The sequence below is a fragment of the Agelaius tricolor genome, unplaced genomic scaffold, assembly GCF_023055355.1.
Source record: "Agelaius tricolor isolate 1412-34295 unplaced genomic scaffold, bAgeTri1.0.p SCAF_30, whole genome shotgun sequence".
Classification (NCBI taxonomy): Eukaryota; Metazoa; Chordata; class Aves; order Passeriformes; family Icteridae; genus Agelaius; species Agelaius tricolor.
This window is the reverse complement of record NW_027269290.1, coordinates 3968561-3995867: the sequence shown is the minus strand read 5'-3', so window position 1 is coordinate 3995867 and position 27307 is coordinate 3968561. Positions and strand designations below refer to the sequence as shown.

The 27307-nt window shown below is 50.6% G+C and overlaps 2 protein-coding genes across 2 annotated transcripts; both read left to right on the top strand.

Annotated features, from left to right (window-relative positions):
- The first annotated feature begins 237 nt into the window (after positions 1 to 237).
- LOC139601147 (complement receptor type 2-like) lies at positions 238 to 22827 on the top strand. Its single transcript, XM_071449927.1, has 20 exons — positions 238 to 359; positions 1167 to 1312; positions 2948 to 3139; positions 4743 to 4842; positions 5358 to 5443; positions 5876 to 6088; positions 7255 to 7437; positions 7753 to 7941; positions 8310 to 8507; positions 9147 to 9329; positions 9768 to 9956; positions 11505 to 11684; positions 11799 to 11968; positions 12101 to 12251; positions 15931 to 16104; positions 19001 to 19390; positions 20314 to 20502; positions 20892 to 21071; positions 21696 to 21889; positions 22206 to 22827. Exons 2-20 carry the CDS (start codon positions 1225 to 1227, stop codon positions 22356 to 22358), a joined length of 3402 nt encoding a protein of 1133 aa, XP_071306028.1. The 5' UTR covers positions 238 to 359; positions 1167 to 1224; the 3' UTR covers positions 22359 to 22827.
- Positions 22828 to 24038: 1211 nt separating this feature from the next.
- OLFML3 (olfactomedin like 3) lies at positions 24039 to 27307 on the top strand. Its single transcript, XM_071450280.1, has 3 exons — positions 24039 to 24207; positions 25309 to 25594; positions 26315 to 27307. Exons 1-3 carry the CDS (start codon positions 24097 to 24099, stop codon positions 27100 to 27102), a joined length of 1185 nt encoding a protein of 394 aa, XP_071306381.1. The 5' UTR covers positions 24039 to 24096; the 3' UTR covers positions 27103 to 27307.

Here is a 27307-nt window from a genome sequence, read left to right as displayed (position 1 = left end):
CCTCAGTGCACCCGAGCTCCCAGTGGAGCAGCTCAGCAAGGATTATTTCAAAGACTTGGCACCTCCACACATAAATCCAAACAATTTCAACATCTGCTTGGGTTGCATTCAGTTTTGTAGGGTTTTGCCCTGGGGGTGGAATAAACTCCTTCTTGCTCAGGAGGAGTTAATGATTTATGGGTCAGCGGGCCAGCTCTGATTTCTGCAGAATTGAAGTTTCTCATTGTGGAGCCAGACCTGAGCGTGTGGGCACTATAAAACTCCTCCTTTGCCTGGGGGCTGGAGGAGAGCAGTCCCTGTTCCATCCTGTGAGTGTTGAGCACACCAGGGCTCTCCATCTCCTGCCTCCACAGCCCCAGGTAAGACAAATCCCAGCCTGGCAGCTCCAAGGGCTGCCCCTGGGAGCTGGTGTGCAGCTCCAGGTCAGGAAATTAAATCAGATTCATCCACGAGGGGTGCCAAGGGCTGAGAGAAAGGCAGAGGAGTGAAGCAGGCATGGGAAGTGTTGGGTTTAGGGCAGGGAGCACCCAGGTCAGGAAATTAAATCAGATTCATCCACGAGGGGTGCCAAGGGCTGAGAGAAAGGCAGAGGAGTGAAGCAGGCATGGGAGGTGTTGGGTTTAGGGCAGGGGGCAGGGAGGGGGACCCTCATTCCCAGGAGGGAAGCAGGCACTGGGAGATTCTGGAACTTTGGGAGGGCTCAGGCTCGTGAGTGACCCTGGGTAACACAGAGAGGGCTCTTCCAGCTCCCTAGGGCTGCCAGCTGAGTGCAAATTGCACTTAAATTTCATTTTGTAAAGCAGTTTGGTTTGATTTGCCTGTGACCCTTTACAGCTTGAAATATTCACTTTACTCAGGGAATATTTGCACAGACTGATGGAATTTTTTGCTTGGATACTTCTCTCTCTCCCCGAGGGTGATTCATTGTCAGGGAGCTTTCCTGGTGACCCCTGTAGGATTTCTCCTGACTAGGAATTTATTTCCTTCCAAAGAGATTGATTACCACCAATAAAGTGTTTTACCTGTAAGTTTCCAGAAAAGAAATTCAGCTCCTTCTCCTTCTACTCCTCTCCTGTGACTGTAGGAACTGCTCAGGGGTGCAGAAATAAGACCTGTGCATGTAGCTGAGTATAAATACCCCAAATACCCCTCTGCTGTCTACACAGGTACTGTCCCAGGAGGGGAATGTGGTGACATCTGTGGGACCTCCAGGCAGGAATAATCATGTCAGCTTTGGAGCTGGGGAGGCAGAGGAGCTGTGCAGCTGTGCTTGGGTCACTCCTCACTGCTGCTCTCATTGTCACTGTCCACAGTAAGTGAATGAGTCCACCAGGATGAACTGAGACCCCCTGCAGGAAAACCTTCTCCTGGGCTTTACAAGACTTGAATCCTTCTCTTTTCCTCATTGCTTGTGCATTTCAAGGGCTCTGTAAATCTTTGTTATCAGCTCTTCCTTTGCCTTTTTGTTTTTTTCTTTCTGTGGGAAGCAGGTACAAAACTATTTTAGCTGCAAAAGTGCAATAATTTATACTAAGTGAGGAGAAGAAATGCTTCATCTGGACTTTGTGTCCAGCCTTTGAATCTGCTGGGTGAGATGCAAGGAGTGGGACTGGAGGGGTCAGATCCCTGCCAGCCACAGGCTGCTCTTCTCTTTGCTTTGGGGCACTGAGGGGAACAAACCAGAACAATCTGTGACATGGGCTTGTGGTGTTTGTGAGGTCCCCAGGACGAGGTGAGAGATGAGAATCTGACTCCATGTTCTCAGAAGGCTGATTTATTATGATATGATTGATTATATTATATTATATTATATTATATTATATTATATTATATTATATTATATTATATTTATTATATTATATTTATTATATTATATGTTATATCATATTATGTTATATCATATTATATTATATTATACTAAAACTATACTAAAGAAAGAGAAAGGATACATGAGAAGGCTTCACAAGAATGATAATGAAAGCTCGTGACTGACTCCTCAGAGTCTGACACAGCTGGCTGTGATTGGTCATTAATTAAAAACAATTCACATGGAAAGAATCAAACATTCACCTTGTGAAAAACGCCAATCACTTGCTTTTAAAGTTTTAAAAGTTTAATAGTAATAAAATGGTTATAAAAATAGCAATATAATTAGAGTAATATAAATTTGGACAATTTGGATTAGGACAATACGAGACAATAAAACTAAAGAGTTATGGACAGTCCGGGTACCTTTTTCTGGGCAAAATAAGCCCAAAAAAGGACCCACATTAACAGAGGATTAACCCTTAAAAGCAACAGCCTGTTGCATATTCATATACCTCATATATGATGCATAAATTCCATTCAAACACAGGATTCTGTCTGGGCAGGGTCAGCTTCTTCTTAATCCTGATGGCACCTTCAGAACTGAGCAAGGCAGGAAGAAGTTTGTTTCTCCTGATAAGAGGGCAATAAATTCTTTTTCTCTGAAAGATTTAGGTGTCCTGTGGCTGCTATCTGGTGCAAGTACCTCATTCCTTTCTTAAAAAAATATCTCGCATACATGGTTTCTATTTTAACATTATAACCTAAAACTATATTTAACACACTACTTAAGAGAATTAATACAGCATAACTTTCTAACATAACACATATAATATTGATTTTAATATTTGCGAAAAGCCAATCATAAAATACGCATTTTTCACACACCTGTTGGTAAACAATGTCCAAGCCACATTCCAAAGCAGCAAAACACAGGAGCAGCAATCAGATAATTATTGTTTTCATTTTTCTCTGAGGCTTCTCAGCTTCCCAGGAGCAAAATCCTGGGCAAAGAGGATTTTTCAGAAGATATCATGGGTGTTTTCATTCCTCTCTGAGGCTTCTCAGCTTCCCAGGAGAAAATCCTGGGCAAAGAGGATTTTTCAGAAGCTGTCATGGTGACAGGGCCCTGTGTCCCCAGGTCGCTGTCCCCCTCCACCACGATCACCGTCAGCAGAGCCCAAGCGGCGGCTGGAGGGCATCGAGGTCTTCCCCTATGGCTCCAGGATTGAGTTTGTCTGCAGGCCAGGCTATGTGAGAAATGCTCACGTTCCAAACGTCCTCACCTGCGGAGTGAGCGGGCTGTGGCGTGGATCCAATGACATCTGCATACGTGAGTGTGTCTGGGGGCGTCCCTGCCCTTGGGTGTGGTGGTTTCGGGGTCCCCGGATGGAGGAGGAAGGAATGAATCTGACTCCGTGTTCTCAGAAGGCTGATTTGCTATTTTATGATATTATATGGTATTCAGGAATACTATACTGAAACTACACTAAAAGTGTTGGAACCCAGGAAATTCCTCTGGCTGCCCTGGAGGGCTCGAGCCCCTGCCCAGGGGGCTCAGAGACCTTGGCACAGAGCCCCAGACCCCTGTGCCTTTGATTTAGCCCTTGGAAAAACAATTACCAACCTTTATATGAAGAATTACAAGTCAAGAAAGTTTTAGTAGAATGATAGTTAGTCACGGGGTGAAAAATATATTTTTGGGGTTTTTAGAATGGGAGTTCAGGGGGCAAGATGGAGGAATCTGGGCGTGTCCAGTCTTTCTCCTTCTTCTTGGCCTCCATCTTCTGCTGTGATGTTGGCACTTTTAGATTGGTTTAGAGTAGAAGCTCACTAACACAGGTGATAGGTATTGGAAAGTAATTGTAAATATTGTACATGTAGATTTTAGTATAAAAAGACAACACCACCTCTGAGGCGGGCAGTGTGCCTCAACCCAACCTGCCAGACAGATCTCAGCAGGTCAGAGAAAGAATTTTATAGATAAGAAACAATAAACAACCTTTGGAATGAGAACAGAAGAATTCTGACTCCTCCTTTGACTGCTGGGTTGGGAAAAGAGGCTTGTATGTATCTCAGAGTCATTCTGACCAGCAGAGATTCTGAGATAAAAGAGTACTAAAGAACAGAGAAAGAAGGCTGGAAAGAATGATAATGAAAACTTGTGACTCTCCCTTCTGAGAGTCCAACACAGCTTGACCATAATTGGCCAATAAGTAAAAACAATTCACATGTGACCAATGAAACATGCACCTGTTGGTAAACAATGTCCAAACCACATTTCAAAGCAGCAAAACACAGGAGAAGCCAATCAGATAATTATTGTTTTCATTTTTCTCTGAGGCTTCTCAGCTTCCCAGGAGCAAAATCCTGGGCAAAGGGATTTTCCAGAAAATATGACAGTGACACTTGGGTTGGTACAAGATCATCTCTAGGGCCCCTCCCCAACCATTCTGGGATTCTGTGGCATTGGTTTTGATTGCTGATGCAGCCAGCTCCTTCTGTTGGAGAAGAACACAAAGTGAGCCCTGGGAATGGTGGCAATGAGTGACCTGAAGGGAGGCACTGGGTTTGTTCCTCTGGGTGCTGGCAGTGATGGCAGGAGCTGAAATCACCTTTGGTGCTGGCTGTGCTTCACTGCTGACTCAAAGGATGTCCTTCTGCTCAGGCATTTTGAGCCCCTGTGTCTAGAAAAGCACTGGAGCTGCAGAGGGAGGGTCCTTAGCTGGGAAGAGATGGTGCCACAGGTCTCTGCAAAGCCCAGAGGCAGCAGCTCACAGGGCAGGTCTGGCCAGCACCGGGAGTCACAGAGTAACCTCAGGTTGAGGGGACATCTGGAGGTGTCTGCTCCATCCCCTGGCTCAGAACTGGGCAATTCTTTGGCTCTCCTGCCAAGAACCTGAGCTGGGAGCTGACTGGAGCCCTGTTGTCCCCAGCCAAGGCGTGCAGCTACCCCGGGGAGCCGGTTAATGGCAGACTGGTCCTGCCTGAAGCATTCACCTTTGGTACCAAAGTGAACTTCACCTGCAACACTGGGTAAGCCACGAGCACCTGGGCCACAGGGCTTCTTCCTCTCCAGCCAGTTTTCCAAAGCTTTTTCCCCCCTTTGCTGTCAGAGCCTCTCCCATGTAGGTAATTGCAGACTCTGACTGAAATACCTTTTAAGCTTTCCTTTGAGAGCTTTAAGACTGACTGTGAATGTCTTAATCTCCTACTTTGAGGCAGTTCTTCCCAAACTCAGGTTCACCCTCCTGGCTCTTTTCAAACCATTCCCAATGTTTCAGGGTCCTTTTGAAGGAAAGATGTGAATACTGAGCTCAGAGCTGTAAGTAGTTGATAAAGATTACTCATTTCCTTAGAAACGTGTCATTTTTTTAAATTAAAAAAATGTTTTTGTCAAAAGCCAGTGTGTCCTTGAGGAAATGACACTTTCTGACCAATTTCTGATCTCTGGAATTCTGACAAAGGAGCCCAAACCTTGCTGGTGGTGATGTGGGTAACGCATCAGGACGGAGTCTGTGGAGTAATTCCCTCTCCCCTGTCTCACACAGGTACAGACTGATTGGAGACTCTGAGATTGAATGTGTGTTCAGAAATGAGGTTCTTACCTGGGACAGAGAAATTCCCATTTGTCAGGGTAAGCAAAGCTCCTTAATTATCTATTCTTTAATTATCTGGAATGTGGCTGGGGCTGGATAAAGAGGCTGTTGTGTTGCTCTGCTGAGGATTTTGGTATCTCAGTGGCATCTGCAGTTTGGCATCTGCCCAGGATTTTGGCATGGTGGAGCCTAGAAAGGCATTTTTAATCTGTGTTTCCCTTCCTGCAGAAATGTTCATTCACTCTCTGGGAGAGATGCAGCTACATTTGAGCCTGGGATATCCCAAACCCCCTCAGTGCCCAGCCAGAGCTCGGGGCTGGTGCAGCTCCTCAAGACCTGCCTTTGATTTCTGACCCTTCTGCTACCTCCTGTTTCCACATTTTTCTGGCCAGATCTTTGGTTCAAAATAAATTAAATTCTTTTTTTTGTCTTCTTCTCATTCCCATGATGATCTTCCCCTTTTTCCACAGCAATTCCCTGTGCACCCCCTCCAGAAATAGCAAATGGGCAGCACAATGGGATGGACAAGGAGTATTTTCAGTATGGGGACTCTGTCACCTACCAGTGCCACAAGCCCAGGATGGGAGAGAGACCTTTCTCCTTGCTGGGAGAGGCCTCCATTTTCTGCACAAGCAAGGACAACCTGAACGGTGTGTGGAGCAGCCCAGCTCCAGAATGCAAAGGTGAGCTGCTCCCACATCCCAGCACCAGCCCCTGCGCTGCTGCCTGCTCCTGCTCTGCTGTTTCCTCCCTTGGAACCTCCTCTCCCCTCCATCCTGCTGGAATGGAATCACCTCTTGCAGATGGGACCCTCTGAGTGTGGCAGCTGTGACAGGAATTGGGGTCTCCCCTCACGGTCACAGTGTCAGCAGGGAGGTGGGAGTGAGATTTCACTGTGCCCACAGGGCAGGGGATCCCTCTCACCTGCTGTGAAACAGAACGGCTGCAAAGAATTCCCAAACCTGCTCCTCTGGGTTCTCTTTATGCTTTGCCTTAAAAACCCCTACTGTAACATGGGGCAAGATGTAGAAAACCACCACGTCACCCCGCTGCTGTTTTCAGCCCTTCTGAAAAAGGTGATGGGGTTTTTTTCAAAACCCATATATCCCATATATCTGTCTCAGTTAGGAAAGCCAAGTGTCTGCTAAAGAAGGCAGGAGCCTCCCCCGAAATGGAAAATGTAAACCCCCTCTCTCCAAATTGTTATAAATTTGAAATTAAGGGGATCTCAGGCAAAAAATATGGGAGCAGGAAATAACAGTTCTTTATTAGGGAAGAAAATAAAAGGATAAAATAAACAATGCAGTAAACCAAAACAGCACTGCCAGAGTCAGAACCCAGCCTGACACCCTGTGGGTCAGGGTGCTGGCAGCAGAACCATTGGAATTGTGGCTCAGCCCTCCTGCAGTGCCAGGGCTGGTTCTGCTGGAGCAGGGATCCTGGAGAAAGGTGCAGTCTCTGCTTCTGAAGATCCAGTGGCAGAGGCAGCTGCTGTTCCTCTGGGCAATGCAGTGCAGAAGCTGTGCTGGTGTTCCAGAATCTCCAGATTATATCCAGGTAGGAATGCTTGGCTCCTCCCCCTGGGCTCACATCTCCCAATGGGATGCTGTAGCTCTTATCAGTCATGCAGTGACATTCAATAGTCTGTTATCAGCAGATGTCTCTCTGGAGGGAGGATTGGTTGTGGAAGAGATAAAGAAAACTGCCTAATTAACAGAAGAAAACTGCCACACCTCTAACAGATGGCAAATAGAATACACCTTGCCTTGCAATCTGGGACAATATCACAACCCTCATATCTCCATCTGGAGCCTAACTGCTGCTTCCCTGTGTGCTTCCCCTGGTACAGTGGTGACCTGCAAGCAGCCAAGAGTGGAGAATGGGAAGCTGCTGAGTGGATACCAGCCTGACTACAGCTTTGGGGACACGGTGGTGTTCGACTGTAACCTGCACTACAGCCTCAGTGGCAGCGAGGCCTCCACCTGCAAGGACAACGGCCTCTGGGAGCCCCCCCTGCCCCTCTGCCAGCGCAGTGAGTCTGCAGGGACAGTGCTCTACTGCACTAAGTAGTTTATTTAGTTGTTGTTTTGCACTGGGTGATTGGAGATTTGCACTGGGTAGTCTTTATATTGCTTTATATTCCCTTGTGAAAAGTCTCTCTCCAGGAGGAAAAAAATATCTGTATATCTTAGTTTGTCTCCTTTGCATTCCCTCTTTCCCCTTCCTGAACCTGGATGATTCAATGCATGTCAGAATGAACAATATGTGCCCATGCTTTTTACCCAAATTCCCTCCATGCCAGGCCCTGTGATGCAGTACTGTCCCTAAATTGCTGTCTCACCCCCAGGCAGCTGTGATGACCCCCCAGATGTGAGGAATGCTCTGAAAACCAGGCTGGCTGGAAACCTGTTCCCTGTGGACACCGTGGTCACCTACGAGTGCCAGCAGGGCCACCAGTTCAGAGGAGGGCAAACCGCCTGGAACATCAGCTGCCTGCAGGGTTTTGTGTGGAGTGAAGTCCCACCTCCATGTGAAAGTGAGTGCCTGGGGCTTTTGTGACTGCCAGAGTGTGTGAAGGAGCTGCACGTGGGGTGGGGACAGCCTGGGGGACGCTCCAGGGCCCAGCTTGGTCTTTGCTGACTCTCAAATTCCTTTGATTTATTCCTCAGCTGAAGAGTTGGCTTTGCTTTATTTGCCAGCTCCTTGAACCTCTGGAAAACATCCATTGTGCTCTTGAGGGTCCACCACCAACATTCCACACCCCAGGAAAGCCCAGGGATGCTTTTGGGGCAGATTTAATGTCATGATGTGTCTGTCCATCCGTCCTTGTCTTCACAACAAATTTCCCGTCACCCACTTGGCTTTGCCATGGTTTCACCCTCACTGATGTTTGGCATTTCCCAGGAATTCCTTGCCCAGATCCACACATCCCAAATGGAAGGCCCTTGCACCCATGGCAAGTGAAAGAGGTTTATGAGAGCGGGGACAGGCTGGAGGTGGCGTGCAGTGAAGGATTTGCTTTCAAAAGCCATGGCAGCAGCATCACCCTCCACTGTGGCAGCGATGGTGAATGGAATCCAGCAGTGCCAGAGTGCATTCCAGGTGGGACAGAGTGGTGAAATGAGCATGACAGAAACCATGGAGAATTTCCCCCCCCCACTCCAGGTGGCCCCAGATCTACTTCTCCTGGGTTAATGTGGAATATACAGGTAGCAAAAGTTTCATATGGGCCCCATGGAAAAAGGGCAGGGTTTTGGCAGGGCTGAGCTGGTGTCTGGAGGGTGCAAGGGTGGTGGGTTGGAAGCTTCTAGAGGCTTGGGAGGTTCCTGAGGAAACCAGGGAGACATTTACCCAGCTGGAAGGGGATGTGGTTTGTGTTTGGGGCTGCTTTTCTGGGGAGCAGAAGATGTTCCCAAGGCATTTCCCCTGTCAGGAGAAAATGAGTAAATAACTGACACTGCTCCAACTCCTGACCCAGCACCACAGCAATATCCCCAAAAAACTCAGGAAAACCTTGCCAGGAGGGAAAAACCTGCTCCACCTCCCAGGGCAGGCAGATTAGAGCATGGAGAATTCCCTGTACTGACCCTTCAGGGTTACAGGGGCAGCCTGAGACCTGCACCTGGGGCTTGGTCACTTTCCTACCATGGTTCAGATTTGTTGGTAGCTCTTCTCCATAGAAAACATGACTGGAGTTCTTTTTGGAAATGTACAACATTTTTTATTTCCCATTATTTCTAGAACTACATTGCCCGAAGCCAAATGTCCCTCATGGAAAGGAGGTTTATAAAAGCAGCAGTGGCTACTCAGTGGGGACCCGGGTGAGGCTGGCCTGTGAGGAGGGCTTTGCCCTCAGGGGCTCTGAGTCCATCACCTGTGGGGCTGATCTGAGCTGGGAGCCCCAGGTGCCCTTCTGTGACAAAGGTATGTGTGACACACAGGGGACAAGAGATCTGCCACCAGTGGGTGATGTCCTGCCCCCAGTGGGTGATCTGCCTGCAGCACCTGCTCCTGGGGACACGACCTCAGCCAGGTGTCCCCTCCCCAGAGCTGGAATTAGAATCATTAAGGTTGGAAAATACCTCCAACATCATCAGGTCCAGGCTTTGAGTGAATCCCACTGTGCCACATCCACGTGTTTCTTGACCACTTCAGGAGTGGGGTGGCCACCACTGGAAATATCCTGATATTTCTGGGGTGCTGTATGAGGCCAGAATCCAGGCAGCAGCTCCCTGTGAATTTGCCTCACACCAACCACAAAATGAACTTTGTGCTGATTTCACAGAAATGTTTTTGACTCTCACCTGAAGGTGCTAACTGCACTGCACGTGTCTTTCTTTCCCAATTCCCTTTTTTCCACAGCATGTGGGCCCCCTCCCCAAATAGCCTTTGGGCAGCACTCTGGCAGAGGTGGCAGGGAGTTCTCCTATGGCTCCAAGGTGACCTACAGCTGTGCAGAGGGGCTGTCCCTGGTGGGGGACGAGTCCCTCTACTGCACCTCGGACGATGGCAAGAGCCTGGCGTGGAGTGGACCTGCCCCAGAGTGCAGGGGTGAGTGGTTTTGATAGTGAAAGATTTTAAAATCATAGAAAATTCGGGGGGTTAGAAAGAAAGTTAGGCTTAGAAGGCCCTGGGAAAATGTTAAAGGTAGGCCCTGGGAAATAATTAATGTGGAGGAGACACAAACAAGGCCTTGAATTATCTAGAATATGTTAGGCCTTGTATTTGCTAGAATATGTGAAACTACTCCTGTGTAGTCAGTATATGATAAATGATATAATTATTAGATGTGATCAGATATAATTATTGTTTAAAGAATCATGAGAAACTCTGTTAGGAGTTTGAGTGGGATCACGAGAAATCCATGCTTGGATGAAATCAATGTATACAATAGAACAATGTAAGTTTAATAATTAATATATAATTTATATAATGATAGAATATAAAATATGCATAAAATATAAATATAAATAGAAAATAGAATATAAAATATAAAATATGAAGTATGAAATATAAATAAAATATAAATATATTCTAAAGTATATATATAAATATATAATATAAAATAAAAAATATGTTCAGCTCGAAACCATGTTGGGTCAGATTTGGGTCTATGCACCCCTGACACCCAGAGCTCTTCAATAAAAGCACCTGCATGTAATCATTCTGTGATTATGTGCTCCTGAACGCTGACAGTTTGGGGTCACTGTGGGATCAGGGCATGGCAGTGCCAGCACTCAGAACAACGGGGTTAAAGTGAGCAGGGCTGCCTGCAGATGCTGCTTCCTCCACAGGAGGGGGGGATGTTCCCTCGGGAAGTGGCACTGTAAGAGCCTGAATGAGAGATGTGGGACTCCAGGCAGTCTCCAAAATGCAGTTTATTCCATCCAAGATGTCACAGCAGCCCAGGGTCGTGGGTGACAGAGCTGTGCCCACAGCTGTCAGCTCCAGCTGCAGGCAGGCCTGGAGACCCTTTGGTTTTGGTTACAGTGCATTCTAGACTTTTCTTTTGGTCACAGTGCAATATATACTTTTCTTTGATGAGCATCTTAATACAGTAGAACCAATCTATACCTTAACTATTATCTATAGCCCATCATAACTACTATAATTACCATATTCATGTTATTGTTCTCCAATCACTCAAAGTTAGTACATTACAGTTTAAGCTAGAAGTTGTTTTTCAGATTTCTTGCAGTGGAAAATTCTGAGACCTTTTTTCTAGTTGCAACTTTGCTGATTATTTTGCCTGTGCTATCTTTCTGCTTGGCAAAAACATCTTCTTGTTTGGGGTGGGTTTATCTTTTGCTCTAAGTCATAACATATTTTTTGCTTGCTTGGCTATCCAGTAAGACTGGCTCAGCAATTCTTTTCTTCTATATCAAAACTTGCTTCCATCTCTATTCCTTCTTCAGATTCTACATTCAAAAATCTGTCTGCCAAACACACATATCTGTGAGACTTCCTTGTCAAACTTTCATCCTTCCCAACATCAGACCCTGGTTCTCCTCTCCGGGGGCCATCAGGGCTCGGGAGGAGCAGCCCTGCCCGGGTTCTGCTGTGCCCAGAGCCCAGTGCCAGCTCTGCTCTGTCCCACAGCGGTTCGGTGCCCCAAGCCCGTGGTGGAGAGGGGAAGGATGAGCCCACAGGTGTTCACCTTTCCCTATGGGCTGCTCCTGCACTTCTCCTGTGAGGAAGGCTTCAGGCTGCGTGGTGCTGCCCAGAGCCAGTGCCTGGCTGATGGCACCTGGGACCCGCCCGTGCCCACCTGCCAGCCAGGTGAGTGCCAGCCCTGCCCTGCTCGGCCTGGGGGCTGCTCTGCTGGCTCACAGGGAGAGTTTTCTCCTCCATCTCCTCCCATTATTGGGTTTTTTGTGTGTGTTTCCCCCTCAGTTCAGTGCTCCAGGCTTGCCAGGCAGGATGACGTGGTGATTAACTTCAACAAGATGTGGTATGAGGTGAATGAAACTGTGAACTTCTACTGCCGACATCGTGGGCACTTAGAGGCACCTTCCAAAACCACCTGTTCAGCTGATGGCACCTGGACACCACCACCCACGTGTGTAAGTCCCACCAGCTGCCCCGTTTTTCCTGTTTCTTGCCCCATTTGTAGCTTTGGTCCAGCTTCAGGAGGGCGGTTGCTTTGTCACCCCACACTGGAGTCTCACTCTGCCTTTGCTTTGGTTCTTTTTAAGAGGAAAAGTGAGGTGTGTGAGAGGATTCTTCAACACAAAGCAGCTTTCCAGTGTGGAATGCCTCTGTCAGAACTGAAAACCCAGCTGGAAGTCAAGAAGCTGTTCCTGGAGATCCAGAAACTTGAAAAGGAGCTAAAAGTCACCACCTATGGCTGAGTGGGATTTTAAGAACCATCCTCTCTGTGTTGGATCATGATGCTGACTGAGGATCTTTATGACTTTGTAATTTGTGCTAATGCTGAAGTAGCCAGGACAAAATTTAACAATTGGCCACAGATTTGGTCACATGAGGAGTCAATGACTTGTGAGTCAATGACTTGTGAGTCCATTTTTAGAGCTCACCAGGTTCAGTTTGTAGATCACCTTATGCCTTTCAAAGCTTCACATTTAGATCTGTTTGCTACACTGGCAGTGCACAGTTAGGAAGGAACTGAGTGGAAAGTGAATTTTGGTGGTAGAAACAGGCATGAACGTGGTGAGAGCCACTCACCTGCAGCTGCTGCACCTCTCCAGTCTACCCCAGTGCTGCCCAGTTCATCCACACTGCACTCATTAGTGGGAACAACCCCTTCACTGCCTAATTACTTTTCTCATCACCAAGAAAACCTCAAAGCCTCTATCCTAGCAAAGCAAAAATGCCAGGTATTCCTCCCAAGCAGGATGGAAGTGCCACATCTCTGTGTGTTCCCCAAGGACAAATAACAGTGTACAGAAAGAAAGGAATGGTTTTGATTTTTTTTTTTATTTTGCACCATCCAGTGAGGGGGAAGCACTATGTGGGCCACGTGTCTTGTGATGGGACCAGAGATTAAAATAAACCTGAAATTGTAAAGACTGCTCTGTCTGGGTTTTAATAATCTGTTCTATCTCTAGTAAAGGGGAAGTATTTCTGTAATAGGTATGAAGTACAGATAATATATAAATGTATATAATAAATAGTTTTATTTCTAGTGCACATAAATAAACAGCTCAGTTAGGTGCTGTTCCATGAGTGCAGGGATGTGGGGGTGTTTCCACAGCAGCCTGGCACCCCCCACCCCACTGCCCTGGGTGTAAACCTGCCCCAGACACGAGGCCAGGCTGCTGCAGAGCCCTTGGAGCTGTGAGCCCCCTGCACTCCCTCTGTGCCCAGAGCAGCCTCCCTTGCCTTGCACATCCCAGGGCTGGGGGTGGTGTCAGTGGTGTCTTTGGCCTGTCCCCAACTTCCCACTGCTGCTTCCCCTTCCCTGGCAGGCTCTCAGGGCAGAATCTCTCCTTGCCTGGGCAGCTCCCACCCTCACCATGCCAGGGCAGCTCCTGGCAGTGCTGGTTCTGCTGCTGCAGCCCATGGGGACTCAGGGTGAGTGTCCTCCCCTCCTTCCCTCCTCGGGGTCTGGGCTCCTGGGGCTCTGCTTTCCTTCCACAGGGGCTTTGGGAAGAGCTGATAGAGCCTTGCAGGGCCTGAAGGGGCTCCAGGAAGGCTGGAGAGGGGCTCTGCACCAGGAATGGCCTGGCAGGGAAAGGGGAATGGGTTTAGGGTGAATAAGGGCAGGGTTAGATTGGGTGTTAGGAAGGAATTGTTCCCTGGGAGGGTGGGCAGGCCCTGGCACAGGTGCCCAGAGCAGCTGGGGCTGCCCCTGCATCCCTGGCAGTGCCCAAGGCCAGGCTGGACAGGGCTGGGAGCAGCCTGGGACAGTGGGAGGTGTCCCTGCCCAGGATGGGGTTTAATGGCCCTTCCATTCCAAGTTTTATGTCCCTTCCATAATGTCCCTTCCCTGCTTCTCTGACTGATTCTGTGATGCCTCAGCCCTGGGGCAGCCCCCAGAGCTGCCCAAGGCAGCTGGGCCATGGGCAGGCATCCCCCAGGCTGACCTCAGAACTGCAGAAGTGCAAATCTGCTGAGCACTGAATGTCTCTGGGAAGGGGAATAAGCAGCAGTTTCTGTCTGGAAGTTGGGGGTTCAGTTAAACCCAAACCTTTCCAGAAACTTCTCCAGGGTGCACAGCCCTGCACCAGCACTGCCTGTGCACTCTGCTTTTATTGTCAATATTTATTGCTTTTACTTCCTAATGCTTCTCAGCCCATTTCCCAAAGCCAAACATTGCTAATGAGGTGCCAATAATTAATGTGGAGGAGACACAAACAAGATCTTTTCCAAGATATTTTCCATGGGGACGGCACCAAAGGCAGCACGGGTGGCACTGCCCTGGCAGGGTGCAGGTGGGGGATGCTACAGCACCTGGATGTGGACCAGGATGTTCTGACATGTTTTTAACTCTGTCTTGGTCACCTGCCAGCACTGCCAGGCAGGAAGAAACCCCAGTTAGAGCTGCTGGAGTTTTGTTTACTCTGTTATTTGTGATAAGCCCCCAAATATTTCTCATGGGAGACATGGAAAGAGGAGTTTTTTGTTGGGACATCAGTGATGTGCAGGTGTGACAGAGGTCATGCAGTTGTAGAAATTCTTTTTTTTTTTTTTTTATGAGGCTGGAGGGAGCTGCTGCACCTGAGCTGAGTCAATTGTGCCCTGCCTGAGCAAGGGCTCCAAGGGAAGGGCAGGAAAGGTTTTGGTTGTGTGGAAAGGAAACCCTACAGGTTTGGGGTCCTGCTGATGGCTCAGGATGTTTATAAACCTCCAAACCTCTGCCTCAGTCTCTGTAGTCATTACACAGCTTTGTCTCTGTGGGTATTGACAGCCTGGCCAGAGAAAGCCAGATCAACTTCCCCAGGAATTGTTCTGGGGAGTTTTGAGAAGGCTGAGAGAAAGAACTAAAACAATCTTGCAGCTGGTGTTTTGAGCAGTTGTTTTCTCATAAATTGTTTACCAAAGGGGATTTCCTTAATTAGCCAGTGGTGATGGTGTGTTGATTAAATGACCAATCAGGTCCACCTGTATCAGAACAGTGTACAAAAAGGAATGGCTTTCGAATAAAGAGATCATATATAAAGTGTATATAACAAATAGGTTCATTTATAGTGTATGCAAATAAACAGCTCAAATAAGTGCTGTTCCATGAGTGCAGGTGGGACCCAGCACATCCCTCTGCCTGTCCAGGATGGCCAGGACCCCTGCCAGGGGGCTCAGAGACCCTGGCACAGAGCCCAAAACACCTCTGGGATTGATTATGGAGCAAATTACCAACCTTAGATGAAGATCTGCAAGCCACAACAGTTTAGGTAGAATAATAGTGAAGTTATCACGGGGTGGAAAAGGAGATTTTGGGGTTTTTGGTATGGGGGTTCAGGGGGCAAAATGGAGGGAACTGGGCATGTCCAGCCTTTCTCCTTCTTCTTCTTGGCCTCCATCTTCTGGGTGATGGTGGCACTTTTAGATTGGTTTAGAGTAGAAGCTCACTGTCTAACACAGGTGATAGGTATTGGAAAGTAATTGTAAATAATGTATTTTTAGTATAAAGACATAACCCTGCCGTGGGGGCAGGCAGAGTGCCTGGAACTGTCCTGCTGGATGGACCTCGGCAGGGCAGGAGAAAAATTTTTATAGATAAGAAACAATGAACAACCTTGAGACCAAGAAATGAAGAGTCCTGACTCCTTCAATCGCCAGTCTGGGAAAAGAGACTTTGAACAATCTCGGGGTCACAGCGACCCAGAAAGGCCTCGAGATGCAGGGATGTGGGGGTGTTTCCACAGCAGCTGAGGAGTTATTGTTATTGGCCTGCTGAAGAGAGCTTGTGTCCCCTTCACTTCTGTTCCTGACCCAGCAGTGCCACATCTCCTCTCCCCCCCAGCCAGAGCTGCCATGACATTTGCCCACCATGAAGCCATTATGCAAAACACCCCTAAACCCCCCCTTTTTTTTTTTTTTTTTTCTTTTTTTTGGTGCTCCACAGAGTCTCAATGTCCCATCCCTTCCATCGCACACGGGCAGCTGAGCTCTGCAGAGAACTTCACCTTTGGCAGCACAGCCACACTGCAGTGTGACCCCGGCTTCGTGGGCACTGCCAGCACTGCACGCTGCACACACAGCGGCCGGTGGTACCCACGGGTGCCCTCCTGCATCCCAGGTGAGCTCACACCCCCTGCTGGCCTCTGCCAGCTGCAAGCGGCTGCTCCTGTTTCCCCAAAAGCACTTGGAGGGGGTTTGGAGGGTGGGCATCACCGGGAGCGCTGCTGGCTGGCAGGATTCAAGCTGCACCAAGGGAAATTTAGATTGGATATCAGGAAAAAGTTTTTTACAGAAAGGGAGAGTTTTTATAGAAGTTTTTTACAGATAAAGCTCTGGATTGGGCTGCTCAGGGAGGTGGTGGAGTCACCATCCCTGGGGGTGTTTAACAAAGCCTGGATGTGGCACTGGGTGCCAGGGTTGAGTTGAGGTGTTGGGGCTGGGTTGGACTCGATGATCTTGAAGGTCTCTTCCAATCCAGTGGTTCTGTGAATTCTGTGAATTCCCTCTGGGATCACCCTGGGGAGCGTGGCAGGGCTGTCCCTCCCTGCAGGGGACACCCACAAGGTACCAAAGCACACAAGAATAAAGATTCTCACTCAGTTCACATTCTCTGGGGAATTTCCCCTGCTGTTTCTCCCTTTCTCTTCACCCCACAGCCAAGCTCAGGGGTGCTGCTGTCCCTCACTTATTGCTGGGGTTTTCCACCAAAGAAAAGCTCCCAAAGAAAAGCTCCCAGTGCTGTGGCTCTGTGCTGTCCCTGCTGTCACCAGGGTGGTGCTGAGGCTCTGTCCCTGATGTCCCCAGGGCAGTGATAAGGTTCTGTGCTGTCCCCAGGGCAGTGTTGAGGCTCTGTGCTGTCCCCTGAGGCTCTGTGCTGTCCCTGCTCTGTGTCCCCAGGGCAGTGATAAGGTTCTGTGCTGTCCCCTCCTTTCCCCATGGCAATGCTGAGGCTCTGTGCTGTCCCCTGAGGCTCTGTGCTGTCCCCATGGCAGTGTTGAGTCTCTGTGCTGTCCCTGCTGTCCCTAGGGCAGTGCTGATGCTCTGTGCTGTCCCCTCCTGTCCCCATGGCAGTGCTGAGGCTCTGTGCTGTCTCCTGAGGCTCTGTGCTGTCCCCAGGGCAGTGATAACGTTCTGTGCTGTCCCCAGGGCAGTGTTGAGTCTCTGTGCTGTCCCTGCTGTCCCCAGGGCAGTGTTGAGGCTCTGTGCTGTCCCCTCCTGTCCCCATGGCAGTGCTGAGGCTCTGTGCTGTCCCCTGATGCTCTGTGCTGTCCCTGCTGTCCCCAGGGCAGTGATAAGGCTCTGTGCTGTCCCCAGGGCAGTGCTGATGCTCTGTGCTGTCCCTGCTGTCCCCAGGGCAGTGATAAGGTTCTGTGCTGTCCCCAAGGCAGTGATAAGGTTCTGTGTGTCCCCAGGGCAGTGTCGCCACCCTCCCTCTGTGGAGTTCGCCGATTTCCAGCCCCGCCGGGAGTTCCCTGTTGGCACCACGCTGTCCTACTCGTGCCGAGCCGGCTTCTCCCTGGTCCCCGGGGTGTCCCCAACCATCACCTGTCTCCAGAACTTCACGTGGTCTGCGGTGCCCAGGCTGTGCCAGAGTGAGTACAGCAGTGGTGTACTCTGTCATGTTTTCTGAAAAATCCCTTCGCCAGGATTTCTTCTCCTGGGAAGCTGGGAAGCTTCAGCTTCTCCATGTTTTGCTCCTCTGGAATGTGATTTGGAGAATTGTTTACCCAGCATATGAATTGTTTTAACTTAATGACCAATCCCAGTCCAGCTGTGTCGGGCTCTCTGAGCCTGTCACGGGTTTTTATTATTCATTCTTTTCTATTATTCATTCTCCTTTCTTTTTCTTTAGTGTAGTTTTAGTATATAATTTTAGTTTAATATAATATCACATCATAAAATAATAAATCAGCCTTCTGAGAACTTGGAGTCAATTCTCATCTCTCACCTCATCCTGAGGACCCTCAACAACACTGCAACAATTGGTGACCACAATTGGTGACCACACTCAAGCGTGATCCATCTCACCAAGGCATCTTCAGGAGGCTGGGATGAATTCAGAATAAAAGGATCCGTTTCTGCCAGCATGTTCTGCCATCGTGCTCTGCCAGCACATCACCATGGGGTGACACCACTGTCACACCCTGCCCGGGCTTCCTGCAGCACCCTCGGCTCTCCCTGGCAGTAATTTCGCTGCTCAAAAGGTGGCGTGCCTGGATAGGAAAAGCTGCAGCTCGCCCTGGTTATTTAGAGGCTCCAACAAGGATTCAGGGATGCAGCCAGTGAGGAGCCATCCCCCAGCGCGATTTCCAGCTGATCACAGGCTCTCACGTGGAGCCCCACATTTCTCTTCACACAGAAAAGCAAGGCACAATTCTTCCCAAGAATATTCTTATCTCATTTGCTGTGCCTGTGTTTGTGCAAAAGCAGAATGCAATATGGAGATTGTTTGCTCCAAAGTGATGGTGTTGTGTTTCCTCGGCCTGTCAGGGCCAGGTGTGTGTGTGTGTGTGTGTCAGGACTGTTGGGTGACAATTACGAGACGAGTGCAGTTGTGTGCAGGGTCGAGTGCTTGGCAGATTCAGTTTAGGTGTAATGTAATATAGTGTCATATAATATAGAATAATATAGTATAATAATATACTATATAGTAATATATGATTACATTATATGATTATATTATATGATTATATCATTATATTTATTATAGTAATTATAATATTAATATATGTATTAATAATGTGTAATATTCAATAATATGTAATATTAATAATATTATATTATTAATATATTAATAATACATTATACATTATATAACATTAATATATAAATTATGATATTGTTTTTGATCATATATTATCTAATATTTAATAATGTATGATTATTATAATTGTGTATATTATTAATATATTTATTATTATATTATTATTGTATTATTATTATAATATTATATTATCATACTTTATTATATTATTAATGTAATATAGTAATAATTAGCCTTCTGATATCAATAGACTCCTCATCATTTTTCCCCCTCATTGGGGTTGCCTGTGAATACAATACTCACATCCTTCTGCCTTCCAAGAGCAGCTCTTGTTATCCTGTAATTGCCATCCCTGAGCCTGCCAGCTCTGCTTTGAGGTGCCTGGCAGCGCTGCCTGGCAGCTTGGCTGGGAATGGCTCTGTGCCAACCTCTCCTCTCTGCTGCTGCTGTCCCCCAGAGGTGCAGTGTCCCAGCCCAGCCATCCCCCACGGGACAGAGACCAGCCCCAGCAGAGCCGAGTACACCTTCGGGCAGCAGGTGGAGTTCCAGTGCGACCATGGCTTCATGCTCCGGGGCAGTGACAGGGTGCAGTGCTCCTCTGATGGGATATGGAGACCCCCCGTGCCCTACTGTGACAGGGGTGAGTGGGGACAGGGCTGGGGATTCCATCCGTGGGGAGGTGTCACTGTCACATCTTCTGAAAAATCCCTTCAGCTCAGGATTTTGCTCCTGGGAATCTGAGAAGCCTCAGAGAAAAAGGAAAACAATAATTATGTGATTTGCTTCTCCTGTGTTTTGCTGCTTTGGAATGTGGTAGGAGCTTGTTTACCCACAGGTGATTGTGTCATTGGGTTTCTGTGAATTATTCTGACTCTTTGGCCAATCAGGGCCAAGCTGTGTCGGGACTCTGGAAGGAGTCACGAGTTTTCATTATTATCTTTTTAGCCTTCTGTAAGTATCCTTTCTGTATTCTTTAGTATAGTTTAGTTTAGTATTCTTTAATATAATATAGTTTCATAAAATAATAAATTACCTTCTGAGAACATGGAGTAAGATTCATCACCATGGAGCACCCTGTAAATACAACAGGGAGGGACAGCAGGGAGAAAACCATGTGAGGTGTGAGGAGAAGGTGCCCAAGCCACAGCAGGGAAGGGCTTTGGCATTTCCATCCTCTCCCAAAACTGTGATTGGTGAAATGTGTTGGTCAATGGGATTTGCAGTCATTTCTGAAAGGATTCTTCAAGCTGTTTATGATGTTTACCATTCCCTGACCTTGCTTAGGAGAAGGATGGAAAAGAGAGAGGATGAGGAAGGGGAAGGGGCTGAAGGGGAGGGGAGGGGTGCTGCAGTGCTGGGGCTGTGCTGAGGGTGGGTTCCTCTGCTGGGTCAGCCTGGGAGCACTGGCACAGCCATGGCCAAAGCTGGCCAGGGGCAGGGAGGACTGTGAGGAGAGCAACACATGCCATAAACACAGAGAACCAGCCTCTCCTGTTACCTCCCTGCCTTCTGCCTCCCTGATGGAATGAGGAAAACCTGACTTTTCCCTTTACTCTCACACAGTCTGTGGTCCCCCTCCCAAAATCACCAACGGGCAGCACTCTGGCATGGGGTTCACACAGTTCACCTACGGCTCTGAAGTGAAGTACAGCTGTGCAGAGGGGCTGTCCCTCATCGGGAACAAATCCCTCTACTGCACCTCCGAGGATGGGGAGAACCTGACCTGGAGTGGGCGTGCCCCAGAGTGCAGGGGTGAGTGGTTTGGGGTCACTGTGGGATCAGGGCATGGCACCAGCCTGAGCCAGGCCCTGTGCAGGGGTGAGTGGTTTGGGGTCACTGTGGGATCAGGGCATGGCACCAGCCTGAGCCAGGCCCTGTGCAGGGGTGAGTGGTTTGGGGTCACTGTGGGACCAGGGCATGGCACCAGCCTGAGCCAGGCCCTGGGGGCAGTGCCAGCACTCAGAACAAACCAGGCAGGGCTGCCTGCAGATGCTGCTTCCTCCACAGGAAGGGGGGATGATCCCTCTGGAAGTGGCAGACCCTGGTTCTCCTCTCCGGGGGCCATCAGGGCTCGGGAGGAGCAGCCCTGCCTGGGTTCTGCTGTGCCCAGAGCCCAGTGCCAGCTCTGCTCTGTCCCACAGCGGTTCGGTGCCCCAAGCCCGTGGTGGAGAGGGGAAGGATGAGCCCACAGGTGTTCACCTTTCCCTATGGGCTGCTCCTGCACTTCTCCTGTGAGGAAGGCTTCAGGCTGCGTGGTGCTGCCCAGAGCCAGTGCCTGGCTGATGGCACCTGGGACCCGCCCGTGCCCACCTGCCAGCCAGGTGAGTGAGCTTTTTCTCCTCCACCTCCTGTTCCTGGATTTTTAATGTGCATTTTCCTTTCAGTTCAGTGTCCCAAACCCCCACGGCAGGAAGATGTAGTGATTCACTAACAAACTGTGGTATGGGTAAATGAAACTGTGCCCATCTACTGCATTTAGGGGTGCTCCCAAAATCTCCTGCTCAGCTGTGGCCCCTGGGGTAGAGCAGAGGGCTTGGGGTGCAGGATTGCCTGCCTCTGTCTGTCCTTGGGGCTTCCTGAGTCCTTCTCCTCTTTGCAGAAGAAACAACTTTCCCAAAGCTGGTGTTTTCCAGGTCATAGTTGAGTTTTTATTGACAGCTCTGTATAAAGGAGGTCTAAGACAGGTCAGGAGCTCACTGACTTTCCTTTCCCTTATTGCCAAATGTTGACCCCCACCATGGGGATGCCTGGATTGAAACACTGCCAGAAACAGCAAATCCATAAGGAATTCACAGCCCCTCACAGGGGCTGCTCTGACCTTCACCCTCTTCTTGAAGAGAAGTGGTTTTGATTTCACAGCTCCACAATTTTAAGTTCCTCTGCACTTCCCAAACTCCTTTCTGACCTCTGGCTGAGGTGCCTTCTGCCCTGGGCTTTCCTTTCAGTCCTGTGTCCACCACCACAAGTGCCCTTTGGAAAGCTGAAAAGCCCTTTGGGTGAGCAAAGGTGGTACCAGACCAACGAGACTGTCACCTTGGAGTGCCTTCCTGGCTACCAGTTTCCAGACAATGGAATGATGGATAATGCCTGGACAGCCACGTGCTTGCCTGATGGCAGCTGGACACCACTGCCCAAGTGTGTGAGTACCACAAAATTACAGAATGGTTGGGTTGGGGGGAGCCTTAAAGATCATCCAGTTCCACCCTGCCATGGTTGAACCTTCCCAGGTGCTCAGAGCCTCAGGGTGCTGAGCCTGGCTGAGTCCCTGGGTGGGTGCTGCCTGATTTCTAACATGAAAACTGCTAAAACTTCTCAAAATATTTTCATTTCTGGTCCTGAGGATGATGCAGCCCCTGTTGGGACAGGGCAGCCTCATAGCTGAGGAGTGGGTGGCTCTGCCTCTGCTGCACTCCATCCTCACAGGCTTTTCTGGGGTTTGTTTTCCTGTTTAACAGATGAAAGAAGGTGATGCTGATGTGTGTCAAGAGGTTCACTACATTAAATCGACCTTTGAATGCGGTATGCCTGTGGAAAAAGTGAAAAGTCTGCTGGAAATCCAGAAACTGTTCCTGGAGATTAAAAAACTAGAGATGGAACTAGAAAACTGAAAGGAAACTGGACCCCTGTAATGCTCACCTTTCCTTTAGTGAACTCACAGTTTGTGCAGTCCCAGCATCTCTAAAAAGGTTCTGGGTGATTTTGTGGTTTATGTTTGCATGCCTGGAGCCAGAAAAATAATCACCAGCTCATGGGAGGCTGCTTTTGCTGTGCTGGATGCCAGAGCAGGGAGTGGGTTTTGCTCTAACCTACAAGCTTGATTTTCTCTTTAACTAATAAGTTGTTTCATGTTTCATATTAGGAAGAATAGAAAGAAATTAAATGTAGCTTTTTAAAATCACTGTCTTAACTGTGGTAAGCTGAGGCAAAAGGGAGTGAAGTCCAGAAAAGCTGAGATGAGTCCAGAGTTGGCTCTGAAGGTTCTGCTGCCATGGTTTGGGTACATTTGGGTACATGGTTTCTGCTGCTGAGGTTTGGGTACATTTGCACCCTGCTGGAAACAATGGTGGCAATAAATTTTAAACCTGATTTCTGTCCATCCAGGTCCTGATTTCTGTTTGTCTGAGTAAGGGCAGCTCACAAGAAGTGTATTTTAAAGGCTGCCTCACCTCATCCCTGGGTTCAAACAGGTTCCTGGCCATGCCAAATATCTGAGCTGGTGTCTTCTTCCACATCCCAACTTTTGGTGGGCAAATGCTTAGAGTAATTGTTGGTCGGTGCTCACTGCCAGCCTCAGCACAAAATAAGAACAAAGCAACACAAATAACACCTGCCTGGATCCCACCAAATAACAAATAACCTGCCTGGATCCCACCAAATAACAAATAACAAATAACCTGCCTGGATCCCATCTGGCTGCTCTGGGGCTGGGCTGGGGGATGCCACAGATCCAGCCCTGGCTGGTGCCTTCCCACAGGGGAACCTTGGGCCATCCCAAGCACCCTCCTGGGGTGGGGAAGGGCTCAGAGGAGGAGCTCCTCACCTGAGGAGATGCTCTCCTGCCACAGGTAACTGTGGGCCCCCTCCTGCCAGGGCCACTCCAGGCCCTCCAGCAGCTTCCCAGCGGGATCCAGGGTGACGCAGGATCCCGGGGCTGCTGGACACCGAGGGGACAACCCCGCTGGGCTGGCACTGTCCCTGTCCCCAAGGGATAAACCTGCCATGCTGGCACCATCCCTGTCCCAGGGGACAACCCCGCTGGGCTGGCAGTGTCCCTGTCCCAGGGGACAAACCTGCTGGGCTGACAGTGTCCCTGTCCCCAGGGACAAACCCCCTGCACTGGCACCATCCCTGTCCCAAGGGACAAACCCGCTGGGCCGGCAGTGTTCCTGCCCAGGGGACAACCCACTGGGCTAGCATTGTCCCTATCCTAGGGGACAAACCCTCTGGGCTGGCACCCTCCCTGTCCCCAGGGACATCCCTGTCCCCAGACCTGGACGTGGCTCAGGTTGGCCGCTGGCTTTGGGCACCTCTGCGGACAAGGAGCCGGGGCTGTCCCCTCGCTGTCCCCAAAGTACGGCTCATGAGGACGTGTCCTCTCGCTCAGGGCTCCTGCAGCTCTCCCCACACCCCAAACTCCTGTCCCCGGCCCGTCCCCAGTCTCCTGCCCCATCCCCGCGGCTCGGGGGCAGCGCGCTGGCTGGGGCACGAAGGGGTTAAAGCGCCCGGGGCTGGTCTGCGGGGAAGGAGCAGCGTCCCCTCCCTCCCTGTGCACATCTGGATGCAATAAGGGCTGGGGAGGCCGGAGCATTCCTGAGCACTGAGCTGGAGGCTGCAGCGCTGCCGGCCATGGGGCCCTGGCGCTGCCTGCTGCTGCTGCTGCCGCTGCTCGCCCCGGCCCTGCGCGCCCAGCAGCAGCAGTTCATGGAGTACGTGGAGCGCCGCATCACCCTCCTGGAGGTACAGCCAGCCCCGCACCCCGAATCGCCCCGGGACAGGCAGCCAAACCCTTCCCCAGGGAGGCCGGAGGGGCTGGGAGCGGGGCTGGTGAGGAGGAGCCGGGGTAGGGATGGAGCAGGGGGTGGGGAGCCCTGGAAGCTCCTGCCGGGGTCCTGCACAGCCCAGCTGGGATACACCGGGGCAAGATGGGTGTGGGAGCACTGGGGGATGGGGGATCGGGGGAGCAGGGGCATTGTGGGCCTGGGAGAACCATGGGGGCATCACCGGAATGGGAACATCATGGGAAAGCAGGAACATTGTGGGCCTGGGAGAACCATGGGGGCATCACAGGAATGGAAACATCAGAGCCATGGGGGCATCACAGGAATGGGAACATCATGGGAAAGCAGGGACATTGTGGGTCTGGGAGAACCATGGGGGCATCACAGGAATGGGAACATCAGAACCATGGGGACATCACAGGAATGGGAACATCATGGGAAAGCAGGAACATTGCAGATCTGAGAACTATGGGGACATCACAGGACTGGGAACATCATGGGAAAGCAGGGACATTGTCCCTGGGTCTGGAAGAGCCATGGGGGCCTCACAGGAATGGGAACATCAGAACCATGGGGACATCACAGGAATGGGAATATCACTGGAGCAGGGGCATTGCAGGTCTGAGAACTGCGAGGAGATGACAGGAATGGGAACATCATGGAAAAGCAGAGGCATTGTGGGTCTAGGAGAATCATGGGGAGATCACAGGAATGGGAACATCAGAACCATTGGGACATCACAGGAATGGGAACATCATGGGAAAGCAGGAACATTGCAGATCTGAGAACTATGGGGACATCACAGGAATGGGAACATCATGGGAAAGCAGGGACATTGTGGGTCTGGAAGAGTCATGGGGACATCACAGGAATGGGAACATCACAAGAGAAGGGGCGTTACAGTCCCAGGAGAACCACAGGAGCAGGAACAGGGTGGGATGGGACCCAGAGCCAGAAGCCCCGTGTGGCTCTGGGGACACCCCCAGCCCGGGCAGGCTGGGACAGCTGCCATGGTGGGCTGTGAGGTTTGGAGACCTCAGTGTCCCCTTGGCCACCCCAGGAAAGGATCTCCCAGTGGCACGACCAGAGCAGCCGCTACTCCACGGAGCTGCGGGACTTCAAGAACCAGGTGCTGGGGATGCTGGAGGCGGCCGAGAAGGAGCGGGAGGCGCTGCGGGCGGAGGCCGAGGGCGCGGCCGTGCGCGTGGACCGGCTGGAGAGGGAGGTGGACTACCTGGAGACACAGAACCCCGCCCCGCCCTGCGTGGAGGTGGATGAGACGCTGATGGACAAGCAGGTGGCCACAGCCAAGCAGAGGAAGAACGAGAAGTACACCAAGCTCACAGGTGAGGGGCTGCCGTGGCTCCCTGGGGGATTGGATATTATGCAAATGCCTTATAATTCAAATTAAATTTGGATCTGGTGTTGTAGAATGGAGTTTAAATGTTAACCAAGCTCTTAGGCAAAGGTTTAAATCTTAGAGGCGCTATAGGAAGAGCTAATATTTCCCACAAAGTTGGAATTGCCAAAAGCTGTGTCAGGGTGACTTGGATATGAATTGGATACTGCCCTTGATGGCTGGGTTCAGGGAGACCCAGGAGCTCAAACTCCCAAGGTGCTCAGCAGCCTGCATCCCCCTGCACAGCAGATGAAACCACCCCAGGTGTTGGAATGACTCCTGTCTGAGGGTTACCCTGACCCTTCCCGGCCCACCCCAGTCCAGGTGTCCCCCAGCCATGGGCCAGGGCATTGTGTCCCAGCAGGGCACCTCAGATGTCTCTGGCACAAGCTCCTGCATCCCCCCTGGCCTGGGAGCTGCATCCAAGCCCCGGGCTGGAGCCTTGTGCATCCCCAAAGCCTCTGGGGCAGGGCTGGGGTGAGGGTGGCTCCTCTCTGTGTCATGGGTACACTAGGGGACTTCCCAATGCCACCAGGGATGCACCTAAACCCCTTCAGTGAATTTCTAAGGGGTTTTGGTGGGACAGGGTGAGAACCTAGCACGGAGCAGCAGCAGTGCTGCAGGGCCAGGCTGTTCCCAGGCTCTCACAGCCATCCGTCTCTCACAGACTGCAGTGACACCATTGCCAGTGTCAGGGCCATGAAGATCCTGAAGCGTTTCGGCAGCGCCTCGGGGCTCTGGACCAAGGACGCTGCGGGGACCTCAGAGAAGATCTACGTGTTCGACGGCACCGCCAACGACACGGTTTACGTCTTCCCCCGCATGCGGGAGTTCACCCTCTTCTCTGCCACCCGCAAGGCCGCCCGCATCAAGCTGCCCTACCCCTGGGTGGGCACCGGGCACCTCGTCTACGATGGCCACCTCTACTACATCCGCCAGCAGGGCCTGTCCTTCCAGGTGATCAAGTTCAACCTGGCCAACAAGACGGTGGTGGACAGCTCGGTGTTCCCGGCCGAGGAGCAGATCCCCGTCTTCGGCCTGTCCCCCTCCACCTACATCGAGGTGTCGGCGGACGAGGAAGGCCTCTGGGCCATCTACGCCACCAAGGAGGACGAGAAGAACATGTGCCTGGCCAAGCTGGACCCCGCCTCGCTGGACATCGAGCAGATGTGGGACACGCCGTGCCCGCGGGAGAACGCCGAGGGCGCCTTCGTGGTGTGCGGGGCGCTGCACGTGGTGTACAACACGCGCCTGCCCAGCCGCGCCCGCGTCCAGTGCGTCTTCGACGTCAGCGGCACGCTGGCCCCCGAGGACGCCTCCCTGGTCTATTTCCCCAAGCGCTACGGCTCCCACGCCAGCCTCAAGTACAGCCCCAGGGAGAGGCAGATCTATGCCTGGGACGACGGCTACCAGATCATTTACCGCATGGAGATGAAGAAGAAGCTGGAGGTCTGAGGGTGCGGCCCGGCCCAGCCCGGCCCGGCCCTCAGGACAGCGTCTCTGCTCCTTCTCCCATCACTGTGAAATGAAGAAATGCTGGATCCCCACCCCAGCCATGCCCTGGCACTGGTGTCCCCACCTGGGAGCAGCCAGCAGAGTCCTGGACTAATTTAATGAGGTTTTTCTTTTCTGATATAATGAATAAATAGTACGCAGCGAA